The sequence below is a fragment of the Penicillium malachiteum genome (genome assembly GCF_028827825.1).
Source record: "Penicillium malachiteum strain IBT 17515 chromosome Unknown utg000002l:1.0-8849297.0:1.0-8852440.0, whole genome shotgun sequence".
Lineage (NCBI taxonomy): Eukaryota > Fungi > Ascomycota > Eurotiomycetes > Eurotiales > Aspergillaceae > Penicillium > Penicillium malachiteum.
This window is the reverse complement of record NW_026643095.1, coordinates 2,092,881-2,107,300: the sequence shown is the minus strand read 5'-3', so window position 1 is coordinate 2,107,300 and position 14,420 is coordinate 2,092,881. Positions and strand designations below refer to the sequence as shown.

Sequence of the window (14,420 nt, the reverse complement as noted above, 5' to 3'; positions counted from 1 at the left end):
GATTAGATTCCAAGGTTGGCCGGGGATATCAACAGCTGGCCGGAAGCTCTCCACACTTATCGTTTCTAGCTCAATGCCTTAAACATGAGACTTCCTCAGTCGCTTATTCTGTTGGCGGTGGCTGGCACCTCCGCGCGAGCGAGCATTGACAAGGTTGCTCGTCCTCGAGGTGTCGCCCCAGAATGTGAGTGTTTACATCCCATATCCCCACCCCCGGACGAGGTGTCCACACAGCCCGGTGGACATCAATGGCGGGCTATACATGGATTTCTCCACGTCAATCAACGTTATGTATACTGATTACTGTGTATTTTAGTTGCCAAATTCTACCAAGACACCGAATCCTTCACCTGTATCTCCAATCCCGCTGTAAAGATCCCAGTCTCGGCGGTTAACGATGACTTCTGCGATTGCCCCGATGGCAGTGACGAGCCCGGAACGGCTGCCTGCTCGCATCTCTCACAGAATTCCCCGCTCACAGTAGCTGATCGGCCCGGACACAGCGATATAGACTTGACGCTCTCGCTACCGGGGTTCTACTGTAAGAACAAGGGTCACAGGCCATCTTTCGTACCCTTTCAACGTGTCAATGATGGTATCTGTGATTACGAGCTATGCTGTGATGGTAGTGACGAGTGGGCCCATGCCGGCGGTACTAAGTGTGAGGACCGATGCAAGGAGATTGGAAAGAAGTGGCGCAAAGAGGAGGAGCAGCGCCAAAAGGCTATGACTGCGGCTTTGAAGAAGAAGAAGGAGCTTGTTGCTGAAGCCGGCAAGCAGCAGAAAGACATTGAGAATAACATTGCTCGATTTTCAGTTGAAGTCAAGGATGCAGAGGCCAAGGTAGCGGGTCTCGAGACTGCTTTGAAGATTGTTGAAGAGCAGGAGCGTAAGGTTGTTCGTACCAAGGGCAAGGGTAAGGTGAATGCTCTTGCTGGAGTTGCGAAGGGTCGTGTGCAAGAATTGCGTGAGAGCATCGTAGAGCTTCGTCAACAGCGAGACGAGACTCGTCAGCGCATGAAGGAGCTCGAGGAGATCTTGTCTACTTTCAAGGTCGAATACAACCCTAACTTCAACGACGAGGGTGTCAAGCGTGCCGTGCGCAGCTGGGAAGACTATGCTGCTCGTGAACTCGGTGATGTTATCAATGATGCCAAGGAGCGTGACTTGGATGAGATTGTCAAGGTTGATGGTAAAGACTCTGGTGTTGACTGGGAGCACTGGGAGAATGAAGAGGACGGCTGTGCCGACTCTGATCTCAGGTATGAATTCTTTTTGAATCTGGCTCAAAGCCTGGGCATTGTGAGCTAACAAATTTGTCCGCAGTCTACAAAATAGCGGCTTATCTCCCACCATCCCTTGTCGCGTTTCTTGAGGAACAGGTTCTTTCTGTTCGCTCCTACTTGGAAGATAACGGATTCTTGGCCAAGTCTAGCGGTGATTCGGTCTCAGAATCTAGGGCTGTGACTGATGCACGAGACGCGCTCAAGTCCGCTCAGGATTCCCTCAAAAACTTGAACAACAAGCTCAATGACCAGCAGTCCGATCTTGAGAAGGATTATGGCACTGCTGGAATCTTCCGTGCACTAAGAGGTCAATGCATTGATAAAGACGCTGGAGAGTACAAGTATGAGCACTGCTTCTTGGACTCTACCAAGCAGATCCAAAAGAAGGGTGGATCAGTTACGTCTATGGGCAAGTTCACGCAGATTACGACTACCAGGGTCGAAGAGCTCAGTGAGACTGGAGAGATCATCACTATCGAAAAGGTTGCTCTCGAGTATGAGCGTGGCCAGTCCTGCTGGAATGGACCCAGCCGGTCCACTAAGGTTATCCTACAATGTGGTGAGCAAAATGAAATTCTGAAGGTCGCCGAGGACGAAAAATGCGTATACTCGATGCATGTCACCACCCCAGCTGTCTGTTCTGGAGGACAACAGGGCGCATCTAGCTCCAAGGATGAGCTATAAAGCTGGCTGTAAGATTTCATCTGTCATCACATACATCTGATCATTTATTTCCATCTCAAGTTTCGTCTCTTCTCCAACATGGGGCTTTTGAGCTCCAACCTACATTTATTAGAGGTTATTGTCCAAGTAAGTTCTAGTGAGCTGTTATGTCCCCGTGTATAACTTTTCGACGGCTTTGTTTCAATTAAATGTAAACATCTGTACTCTGGCAGCCCGTTATCAACCCACCACTGGCAGGAAACATTTGTACATGTGACTAATGATCTGCATCAGGTTCTCCCATCGGAATGATAACTTGACGTGGGCTTCTTATTATCCTACCGCTATTCTACATTTCTACAAGAAGATTCTTGGTGAGGCAAGTCTCTTTGATTCATATATGAATGTACGGCAAAGGCCCACTGTAGACAGAACTTGAAATACACGAGGTCAGAAGACATCTAGACCTATTAAACTTGAACTCATCCCCATCCAAAAGACTCCATGTCCTAAAACAGACATCGATAGAAAGCTGAAAGCATCTCGACCATGATAACGTAACACATCACCGACACCTCTGTGGAGGGTCACCAGACTACAGCTCTAGTTCGAGAGCAGCGGAAGTCCGGGCCTGGTATGCGTTGTCGAGGTGTTGGAGGAGGACAGCGGTGGAGAGGGCGCGTTTAATGGCTTAGTGCTGGTCGGATGATCAGAACTCCAACTACTTCGCAACATAGAAAGCATCATTATGAAACGGTGGACTTACCTTGCAGCTTCCGCAAGAGCAAGACTTGCAGTCACCGGAGCAGCAGTTGCAGGAGCAGGGAGACATGTTGATAGATGTATTGATGGATAAACCACACAAAGTTGTTATAGAGAGAATGTGAAGTGTATTTGGCTTGACTTTGAAGAGCTTGTGAATGAATCAAAAAAGGAAGAGAGGGATGGGATATGAGGCTGGCTTTATACTTGAGATTTTTCTCATCTGATTCCGTTCAAAGGAAGCTCCTCCGTATTCCGGGTAAGTCAACTAAATCTCATTTGTCAAGAATTCCTTAGGGAATTGATCTTTCGATCTTCAAACCCAATACCATCAAATAGCCCTATCGGAGCATCCACGTTCATGTGCAGGAGGCAAATCCCATCGCGTGGTCGAGTCAAATGGACCCAGTATGCAATATTGGAGCCCTGGAGGGCAATGCGTAGACAACGTAGTGTCTCCCCCCCCTCATCAACTCCACTTCCATCACTTCCATCTCCGAGTCCTATCCTAGTTAGTACTCACGCGCTTTCCGCTCATTGCCAGCAGGGCAACTCTAACGCTTCATCCAATGACCAGATTCTTGTCTAGCAAGTCCCACCAATAATGACGGCTGTCATTTCGGAGGTGGAGATGCTGTGCTCCGATCTGTTTTCTTCTTGTGGGGTCTTGCATGTTGTTGCCTCTACCATCTGACGATCGTGGATGGTTGCTTTTCTTTACTGTATTTACTCGTATTCCCCTCACCTATCCCATTAATTCTGTTAGCTTATGGGGGTTGAGATGGAATACCATTGGATAGAAGAGGCACTGACATTTGGTCACTTGAATTACTTTTTCTTCATACGTGGGGAGAGCTTGCTCAAGGTTCTTGTGCGCACTGTCCACTGAGTTCATAGTTACATGGTCAATCTATATGATGACTTGATATTGAGCAAGGAGACTCGGACTAGTTCTCTGTTTTCCCTGTAGCATTGGAGAATTGTTTTTTATGCTGGAACTAGTAAAATCATGATTTTCAAAAGTAGTATTATGACTGTGGAGCTCCAAGTCCGAAATTATGTACTTGGCATTATTCCAAGTTGCGAAGCTAGACATAGACGGTAGTTTCTTGTCGACTAGGGCGGATAATACGATTCTGCAGCTATTTGCTTATACCCGAGACTCAATTCCTTAATCATACCATGACTTGGATCATGATGAAAATGTTTCAGGCCCTGAAAATAGCTCAACTAATTACTTCCAAGGATTTTGCGTAATTTCCCTAAACCGTCATCGTGGTTCTCGGGGAGGATCTCTATGCGGGCATTACCTCATATGCCTGCAAGTCATATTACACCCAGTGGGTTTTGTTTTACGACAAAACGAATTTTCTGGCGCTATAAGCGGTACAGGACCGAATTCCTGGCGAGGCAGCCTATAAGGAGGCTGATCTTGGGGCAACTTGGGGACCTTGGGGGACATGGGAGGGGCGTGATTAGGCCTCATTGGTAGAGGTTGGGCTGATATTGTGAGTTGCGTATTCCAAGATACACTGAAGTGGAGCCAAAGGCTCTTTGTTTGATCTCTATTTGACATTCCTAGGGAGCATGTTGACTCTCCAGGTGCGAGTGAGAGAGTATAGCAAAAAGCTCATATAGACGTTGAGTATCAAGACGAAAATCTTTGACGAGAAGGCCCAGAGGCAGATTTTCGGATCAGCGGGACGACTATTGGAGATCGACACGTAGTAGCAAGGAAAATGCTTCAGGTTTGCTAACATCATACCAATACGCTGTCTGTATTGGGTTCGTCGTATTTGGAGCTTCATCTTCGCACGGATGCAAGACTGTAACCGACAGGCTGTTCCCGGCCCACAGCAGGCCGGTAAATACCTTCAAGTGATGGTACCAAGGAAAATTCAAAGGCCGAGAAAAGTCAGAAAGTGGACTGTCTTATCCTGCATGAAACTTGAAGCTCCAACGGACCATATCATACCCTGTTTAGTGTCACGGACCCTTCCGACATGCATCATGTAGGATTATAATTGGCCGCAAGATGATCTTGGAGACCAAAATTGCCCAGAAACTAGCCGATGGCCCCATTCTCAGTGTTGTCGAAGTCGATGGGATCTTCCTGGCTTGCCTCGTAAACACATAGCGACGATGGATGGCTGTGCCGGAATGAGCTCGGTAAGCTCCAGCCGCGCAAGCCGAAAGAAATCCGGTTGTAAAGGGTGGAGCATTTAAAGTGGCAGGGATGCAAGAGACAAGGTTAGGAAGCGGTTTGAGGTGTCTGTGGGTACTAGAGCTGGGGCCTTTGCTCGGTGTAGGAATGTGTCTGCTGTTCACTGGCTCATCCAGTTCCCCAACAAGGCAGCTGAGTTCCGAGGGGGTCTACGTCAGGAGTCACTTCAGACTGCCAGAATACTATGGACAGGATAAAACCGTGGGAGAGCTTTGAAAGTGGCGATACTGGTCATTATACAGATCTTTTGATGCACTGTAGATAAGCTCATCACATCCACTAAGCTTAAATGACCCAACAATTGGGTGCGATGCCCACAAGGTACTTGGTGAAAAAGAATAAAAGTGCTTGAGCCAGCGCTCAATTTCAATAATTGACTAGAAATCAACTAAGAATTTTCGGTGCAATGAACACAGCCCCCGCATATCAAATCCCTTCAAGTTTGTATAACCATCCCCAACTTGGGCAAAAACATCATCTCTCCAAGTCCACTTCAGTTGTATTCGAAACTGAGGCCGCAAGTAATCAAATTAAAAGGGTCGTCACTGTAAGGCTGGGCTCCTCCTCTCACTTGCACCAGAGCATAATAATTTGTTTACTTCTGTAAGCAGAGGGATTAGCATAGGTACTGCAATGATCAAAGGTATTTATTTCACCACATACAGGGCACTGGCAGCCACCGGCGGGGCAAGCACAAGAACTACCGCAGCTGCAGGTGTGGTCGGGACCTGTATCAGCAGTCAGTATCACAATAATAAAGTAGCGAAATATTGATGGAATACGAAGGTGGCAGTTGGTTAACCCCGCCATAACCCCGCTCCAGATTAGTGACATTACACTTCTAGTTCCCTCGGGCCACGAATCAAGTTGGAGATAAGAGTAACTTACCCATTTTGAATGAATTTGGTTGTTATTTGGAAATGAGAACGTTAGTTCAGTGGTAGATAGTAACTCGAGGTGGTTGGTGATGGTGGTAAAGAAAAGAGATGAAGCCGAGCCTTTTATAATGAGGGGTCCCCGTGACTTCCCGGACTACGACTCTATGATTTCTGAATTCTCACTCATCATAACTTGAACACATTTGGTTGGGGAGACATTTTCCTTGTACGAGCACATTTCTGCAGTCTGTACCCCGCCTGAGCACATATCTGACGCAGCTTGCTGTTTGTGAAACTAGGAGGGGTCCACGGGTTGATCTGATAGATTTGACCAAAGGGCGCTATACTACACAGTTCAAGTTGAAAGTAATCATTTACAGTGTTGGTAAATTGGATTGATTTTTACTTGAATTTGAGAGACTCGTTCAATAAATACTAGTACCTCGAGTGCTTCTGGCCTGGAGGCTATTTGTAAACCCGTATGCGTGTATCGCCATCACTAAGATCACAGTTCTATCCTAATCTGAAGGATATTGTACAAAAAAGATAATAGCTGAGCAGAGCATCCATGTAGGATTGGAGTAAAGTAAAAACATGGATTTGCTGGTCTGAGAATCTAGTATCTGTTTCTATGGAGACTTGAAAGTTAAAACTCTTTAAGACACGGGTTTCCCATTTATGATAATTGGGTATCTCTTGAGCACTACTAAAAGAGAAAACCAATATTTGCAAGGCTGCATGGCTAAATCAGTTTCTTGTCTGTGTAGAGGTGTGGCACTATCAGTCCATCTGGATTCCTTCACCGATCATGCCCAACTCCAGCTTTGTCATTGTAACAGCTGTCGCTCGGTGACTGGACTTCTTTGCACATCCTATTACCTCATGCAACATGAACCCACTCCTGTGGGTCACCTCCAAGAATATCAAGAGTCCCCTCATGTCAGCCGCTTCTTTTGTAGAACATGCGGTGTCCATGCTTTTTTCAAGGCAGGAGATAACTTCTTCGTTGCATCTGGACTATTAGCAGCTGAGGATGTTCCTCCTGTGAAATCGATCCAGCATTGGAAGGTGGATGCGGATGGAGGTGAGCGAATTTCTCCCTGGAGAGACCATAAATATCGGCTGCCGACTAAATGCCCTCGGTGAACCAGGAAGCAAGAATGTTATCGACATACCAGCCAAATCGATACAACCATCTCAGTATGGACTGGATGCTCAATGCCACTGTGGTGGGATTAAATTCCACCTGACTCGTCCCAACGCATCATCTTTCAGAGCATCGTCCCCGTGGCCTGATTTGTTAGTTCCGTACCATTCCGACTCTGCAGAGAATCCAGGCAATATCAAATGGTGGCTGCAAGGCGACAACACCAGCGACAACACCAAATATCTAGCTGGAACTTGTGCCTGTCCTTCTTGCCGACTGGCCAGCGGCTTTCCAATTCAGACATGGGCCTTCGTACCCAAGTCAAACATATTGCAATCTGATGGCTTGCAATTGAGATTCAGCGAAGGAACAATGAGGCAATATCCCAGCTCTCCAGGGGTATATCGGGAATTCTGCGGGCGATGCGGGGCAACAGCTTTCTGGCACAATGATGAGCGGCCAGCGTTGATCGATGTGAGCGTAGGATTGCTTCGGGGGAACAACGCACTGGCACAAGACTGGTTTGAATGGGCCACAGGGAGAGTAAGCTTCTCAGAAATGGCAATACAAAGGGATCTGGTGCATCTTCTAGAACAAGGATTATATCAGAGTGCGCGTTGTGATGTTTAGGCACTTGCCATGAATCTAACATCCCACACCGCCTTCTGTATACACCGCCTACCATATATGATATTTCGCGAAATGATGTGCGCGCCTGAATAATATGATCTTTTTTTCCCACCCTCACTCTTTCCTTCATCATCACAATTTCCTTCAACTTCACAACGTGTTTTCTGGCGTCTTTCCTTTAGTAATTGGCCCAGAATATCCAAAGTGTTCTTGCTTTCTCGTGTTTTCTGCATTTCGCTCGCGATATTCCCAAGTATTCGGTACCTCTGTCGCATTCGATAATCTTCCCGGGAACCCGACTGACGAATATCCTCCCCGATCCATCACTGCCAAATTCCATCGCCTAGGCCACCCTCCATACCCCGCAGTGTCAAATTGAAGACCGATTTTTCCCTGAACCATGGCTCCTCCTTTCCAATTCCGAGGGAATGGAGGACCCAACCGGTCTGGAGATCGAGGTAGACGGCCGCCTAGAGAGCAACATAAGTTTACTTTTCGCGCTCCTCGCTTGCTTTCCGAACGTCCACTCTTAGTGTCTAAGCGAGAGACAACCCCTGAGCAGTTGCAGGCAGAGAATGGAGAGAAGCCTGCTCTGAAGTTTGCCTCTCTTGACGCTCTGAGTGACAGTGAAGAAGCTGAAATGGAGTTCTCTGATGATTCAGATGAAGATGCACGTCCCCGCAAGAAGCGTAACATCGGGTCTGGTCTTGGACCTGATGGCCTGGTCCTTGCAGTTCCAACAGCTGAACCTCCCAAACCCAAGTGGTCCAACCCAGATCCGTACACCGCACTACCACCGCCCGACGAAAGTCACAAGAGGGTAGACGTCATCCAGCTTATTCGCAAAGCTAGACTTGCCAACGTTACCAACAAGACACAGAGCAAGGCTGTTGTTGCCAACGAGGATTTTATCTCACTTGGGATGTCCACGGAGAACAAAAATGATGACAGGCAGCAGCAGCAGCAGCAGAAAGCTCCCGCGGATGCACCAAGAGGCCCCCGGGGTCTGCCACCAGGGGCTGACTCGAGAGCTCCTCCATATGTGCCAAACGGTCCCATGGGTCTGGAAGTTCGGGGAACGGCGACAAAACGTACGCGTGATGATGAGCCAAAGGGCATTTCGCCGAGACAAGGAAAGCCCAAAATCAAGTTCAATCGGGATGGTTCTATTCATCAGGAGTGGCGCCCAAGACCTGGTCAAAACTGCACTCCTTGGTTAGAGTCGGTTACACGGGCCTCAGGCCCGAGCGTGTGGTTTGTCTATTCTCTTATCCCCTCTCGGCAATATATACTAATGGTTGTCTCAGGTTTCACAATGAATGTATCGCTTATTACAAATGGGTTAGACCAGAGATGTTTGAAGATCTCGTACGAGCCGATTTAATCAACCGTTTGGCGGCTGGCTTTGAAAGACGTTATGGTAAGGTGCAGCTGCGTCCATTTGGCTCCTTCGCATCGGGCCTTTACCTTCCAGTGGCAGATATCGATTTGGTGCTCCTCTCCCCCCAATTCCGACAGACAGGCCGCAAGTTTTATGGTGTGAGAAAGGGTCAAATCTATGCATTTTCTGCTCACTTACGAGACATGCAAATTGCTGTTCCTGGATCCATTGAGACTATTGCTCATGCCAGAGTGCCTATTTTGAAGTTTATTGACAAGTTGACGGGCCTCCGGGTGGATCTGTCTTTCGACAATGACAGTGGTATTCTTGCCAATGAGACCTTCAATGTTTGGAAGAGCCAGTTTCCAGTGATGCCAGTCGTTGTTTCTGTCATCAAGCAGTTTTTACTCATCCGTGGACTGAACGAGGTGGCTACAGGAGGTCTGGGTGGATTTTCTATCACTTGCCTTGTGGTGAGTGTTCTTCAACACCTTCCGGACACATTTCAGCAGAACGTGGGTCATGTTTTGCTTCATTTCTTCGACTTTTATGGCAACGTCTTCGATTACCGAAGAACTGGTATCCGGTTGAATCCAGCTGGCTTCGTGAATAAGGTGAGTTATCAATCCCCGGCTATACATCGGACCATGAATTTGGGGCTCATAAAATGTAATCGCAGACGTTTGAAAGCAGAGATCGTCTCATGATTGAAGATCCTAACAACCCTGACAATGACATCTCGGGTGGGACAAAGGAGATTCCACTTATTTTCCACACCTTCAAACAAGCCCACCGTGCTTTGAGGGACATCATGCTCCGGTACCACACTCTGCCACCTGGCACCAGCATCTTGGAGAAAATCATCGCAGCCAACTTTGACGAGTATGATGAGCAACGATTCCAGCTGTTTGAAGTGTTTCAAAACGCAACTCAGTTTGATAAATACCGCCTTGCTCCACCGCCTCCCCCGACTGAAGCTCCACCAAGTATTCCACCACCGCCTCCTGGAGCCTACTAGATCTTCAATAGGTCTAATATGATCATGTGACCAGGTCACATAAATCGCAAAAAAGATGAAAAAAGAAAAAAAAACTCCCAAAAAAGAGGAAATGAAGAAAGACACATCTGGATCTTCTCGTATCCCACATGATTAAAACGAATCTTTACTCCTCAGTCCTTCCTTTTGATTCGTTTGAGATACCCCTTTTCGTTCTGCACGGAGATGGAGATGGGAGCAGGGCGTTATGTGGGTGATGGCTGCTTTTAGTTATTTATTTTTCTTTTCAATCCAGACACCTAGTCTTTCCTCATGTTCTCTCTCCAGGGCTGCCACTGACAATTGTGACAAGCTTGAAACTTAACTAACAGCGCTATGAAGTGGCATTTTCACTCTAGGTGATCGTTCTTTTCGCGGTTTCGATTCGGTTATCTCGGTGCCTCGTTTGGTGCCTCGTTTCTCTTCTCGATCCACTTCCTATGCACTACGGACCACGCACCGAGGTATAACCCGGCCCCGACTGACCTGATCGACCGTGATAGGACCACTATCATTCTGTACAAGGTATTTCTCTATGTTAGCGATTCAATGAAACCACTCACAACCTGCGTGATTGTACATCTGGTGCATAACCCGGTATTGTGTTTTATGATCTCGGACAATGGCCAACCTTTCCCATGCCTCCTTTCTCATCAAGAAATCGCTATACGTGTGTTCTTGGAGAGGATTAGAGCTGGAGAAGATCTGGCCAAAGGTATCGTCCCAAGTCTTGTGGAGAATTCCCTTAAAGTTCATACCGTTTGCTGAAATTTGTGATGCGATGTGCTAACTGAGTATCAGACAATCCCAAGCTTATGACTATTTGCATGATTTAGAATGCTTCTCTTTGGACCATTGTTCGGCATTGCGTGCGAGGTGATCATGTACTCAGGCTCCAAGCCCCCAAGGCTCGCTAATTGCTTTGAAATTTCAAGTTTCGAATTGGTGCTGTGAAAAGTCTTGAGATCCTGAACTGCAAGAAGTCGGTCAAGTTGGTCGAACCATGAAATGTATACATATCCCATTACGAGCAAAAACTGAACAAATGAATTGAAATCTTCAACTTTCGTATATTCATGAATCAAAATGTCATCAGATATATAAGGCCCTTTAGGCAATTTGGTTCTCTGCATCCAGCGGGGGCGTAAGCAAGGCATCTCCTTCAATGCTCCTTGACTCAACAACTGGAAGATTTGTTTTCCCTTGGGCCTCTTCCGCAGAAATCCTCTGCAAAGTAGCAAGGTGTTCCTCAGACAGACAATTTTGAAAGTCTGCCCCAGGACTAGCCCATACGTAATCCACCCATTCAGGGCCCAGAATATCTCTGATCTCCTTGGCCAACTGCAGGATACTAGCCTGGCGCTCCTGAGACCATGCGCGATCCGTGACAAGACCCTCAGAGGGAGTAGGCAGATTAGCCACAGAAGAAACAGCACCAGTATCCGCATCCACAGGCGTACAAGGACCAGCAGATTGAATCCTAGCCTCAAGATCCTCATCCTCATCCTCCTCATTCCAGTTCTCCAGACCATCCAAAATACTCTGCCAAACGCGTAGTGTCTCATCCAGCTCTGCAAAGTTACTCACGCCCATCACACTGACACCCAGCTTCTTCCCAGTCCCAATATTAGCAACAGATAAGAAGCCCGGATCCGCATCCGCTGTCCTAGCTAACGGCGCACCCAAACCGCCAGCCTTCGCACCAGCCCTTAACCATGTTTCCAAGGCAAATCGAATCGCCACAACCTCCAATTTCTCCCCATACTTCGTGGCACAGTCCGCCGCCTCCTGAATAGCACGACGTAACGCATCCGGCGCAGGATGAAAATCGCCCATCGAACCAATCGGCACACCATCACGACGAAGTAATCCCATACCCAGTGGCGAGGCATTCGGGACAACATCCACACCGGCAGCGAGTAAACGCGGCAAGGCAAGCGAGCGAAGCCGTGTATTCTGCAGCGTGAAGTTCGCATAGGACATAACGATATCAAGTGGTTCACCCGTTTCACCAAGGATCATTTCAGAAAGATCACTTAAAACATCAACGGGGTAACCTGAGATACCAACATAGTGAAGAATTCCCTCCTCATCGCGAAGGCGACGGAGTTCACGAACAGCAGTGAGGACCTCGGACGGGGAGACGAATTCCACATCGTGGCAGTAAACTACATCTAGGTACGATGTATGTAGACGGTTCAGACTGCGACGAACACTATGTCTTATCCATGCTGGAGAGTAATCAAATGAGGAAGAGGCGATGCGACCGACTTTTGTGAGGAGGTGGTAGGTGTTTCGTGGGAAGTGGGATTGCACATAATCTGTGGCTAGGGCGCGACCAAGTAGTTCTTCGGCAGGGCCGTAGTAAGGGGATGTATCGAAGGCGCGGATACCGCTAGATAGTGCGCGCTGGACTAGTTCGGTGGTTGGGAGGGCATATGGGTCTGCATTATACTGCGAGTTGAAGGTTGCTGTGCCCATTACCAGCGGGGGAAGGGCTGCCGACAGCGGGGTGGAGGGTCGCATTGCTATAACGTCTTTTGGATTTGGTATATATAGAAGAAGTTGGAATATGGTTGACCGTGTTTATATCTCGTTAATTGAGATAGAAGGCTGAGGTTGGGTATAAGAGAAGAGTCCCTCAAAAAGATGATTTAGAGGGCTTCACCTGGCGTACGCAGCGCAGAGTGGGACTCTTTTTCCCTTATCCGTGAGAAATTCCCCCGGCTCCGCCGAATCGGGATGGCGCCATGGTGGGTATACATTGGCTCCATTATATTTGAGAGGAGCCTATGGTAATCCAACGTGCCAGGGTGGTTGATCGAGATGCGCTAGTGTAACTTGGTTGCGCAGGAAGTCCATTTGGGTTTCTTGTATGTTCCTGGTAAATTATAGGTTTGGTGCTCAGTCGGCGGTGGCAAAATCCTCATTCAACAAGATCAACATTACAGTTTAGTCTTATAAGTGATATAAAATGATAATTGAAACAAGTGATGTTTTTGGAAATGTGCAAGTATACAGTTATAGTACATGATGCTTTCGAATCAGAGTGGAGAAAGGGGATAGGGTGGTATACACAGAAGACCCGGAGGCCAAAGGGAGAGATCGGGTGTATCACTCCAAAGTGTTAGGAGAAGATTGATCCCTACACAAGGGACAAGAACACCCAGAACAGGATCGAATCCCCCAGTCTAATTAGGGAGAGAACAAGTGTCTCTCCCAGAAAACCCAAACGCCATGCTATGCCAAATCAAGAAAGTCGAGCGGACTCCGAAATTCTCCTCGATGAAGATGAAGATGGAGAAGAAAGATACTCGGGAAGTCGACACTACCGCCAGGTAGAATGTCGTATAGGTGTCTTAAGACCGAGGATGGCAGGAGCCAGGATTGTGTCCTCCAGCGCGTTCACTTCACCGATCCTTGTAGACCTTAGGCTTCCAACCGTCCTGCAATTCCTTCTCACTGGCTGCCTTGCGTTCAACCTCCCGCAACTCCATCTCTATCCGTTCGCGTGCGCGCAGAATTTTGCTCTGCAGGTAGAAGCTACCACCCTTCTGAGGGTCGTTCAGGTCGAAGAGCTTCTTGAATCGTTCCATAACATGTTCGACACTGGTTTCGCCGGCGGCGGGGGGCTTGACGTTGAGGATCTTGCAGGCCTCGTCGATGTTGATGCTGGAGCCAGCGAAACCACCGGCGGCCTTCTTAGCGCCAGCGTGTTTGCCGGATGCTTGGGCTTGCTTGTAGGCCTCGGCGAAGGCACGGCCGAAGACCCGGGCTCCGGTGACGACGACTTGAGTAACAATGCGGTGAGCCTAGAGGGAAGTAATTAGAAAATTTTGGATTCAAATATTTATCTCATTTGTAAGAGGAATCAAGGGTAAATAATTACCATGTCGAAGACTTAGGGGACCAAATGCGTAGATCACAAGGAGGTGACGGAGAAAGAAGAAGGGAAAATTTCGGCGGCGCGTGTTTTAGCGTCGGCCCGGGATGGATCTATGCTTGAAGACCATAGTATAGGTAATATAAATAAAGAATATTTTATTATTCAGACTCAGATTCTCCTAAAATCAGTTGATATGAATTTAGATTCTAGGTTCATATATATTTTAATACCTTTGGAACTTCCCTCTATGCATAATTGTACACGCTTGTTATGTCTAACTTAATGACAGTCACATGTCCCCGAACTCCCCCCCGCAGATCCAAGTTGATCCGAAACGAACCTCACTCAAAGCTATAAGAACGATGGATGCCTGCCTGATCGGCGGCATGTGCACCTTCTTTATGAAGCCTTCATAATTGGATGGCAGCTCTCGGTATGTTGACTATTCTGGTTGCCTGAATCATGAATCTTCCCAAGCTATATACCCTCTGTTTTTGTGTGCTCATGCTCATGCGACAGAAGATCTC

The 14,420-nt window shown here is 47.6% G+C and overlaps 4 protein-coding genes across 4 annotated transcripts; 2 read left to right on the top strand and 2 right to left on the bottom strand.

Moving 5' to 3' along the window:
• Positions 1-84: 84 nt before the first annotated feature.
• Positions 85-1,970, top strand: N7483_003828 (uncharacterized protein; the record flags this gene model as incomplete). Its single annotated transcript, XM_057087265.1, has 3 exons — positions 85-184; positions 317-1,243; positions 1,327-1,970. 3 exons carry the CDS (start codon positions 85-87, stop codon positions 1,968-1,970), a joined length of 1,671 nt encoding a protein of 556 aa, XP_056947094.1.
• A 6,020-nt stretch (positions 1,971-7,990) lies between these two features.
• Positions 7,991-9,989, top strand: N7483_003827 (putative topoisomerase family protein TRF4; the record flags this gene model as incomplete). The annotated part of the gene is made up of 3 exons (XM_057087264.1): positions 7,991-8,844; positions 8,898-9,585; positions 9,651-9,989. The coding sequence occupies 3 exons, from the start codon at positions 7,991-7,993 to the stop codon at positions 9,987-9,989; spliced, it is 1,881 nt and encodes a 626-aa protein (XP_056947093.1).
• Positions 9,990-11,117: 1,128 nt separating this feature from the next.
• N7483_003826 (D-arabinose 1-dehydrogenase (NAD(P)(+)) ARA2) lies at positions 11,118-12,533 on the bottom strand (the record flags this gene model as incomplete). Its single annotated transcript, XM_057087263.1, has 1 exon — positions 11,118-12,533. One exon carries the CDS (start codon positions 12,531-12,533, stop codon positions 11,118-11,120), a length of 1,416 nt encoding a protein of 471 aa, XP_056947092.1.
• Positions 12,534-13,417: 884 nt separating this feature from the next.
• N7483_003825 (import motor complex subunit PAM16) lies at positions 13,418-13,899 on the bottom strand (the record flags this gene model as incomplete). The annotated part of the gene is made up of 2 exons (XM_057087262.1): positions 13,418-13,819; positions 13,897-13,899. The coding sequence occupies 2 exons, from the start codon at positions 13,897-13,899 to the stop codon at positions 13,418-13,420; spliced, it is 405 nt and encodes a 134-aa protein (XP_056947091.1).
• Between the last annotated feature and the right edge of the window lie 521 nt (positions 13,900-14,420).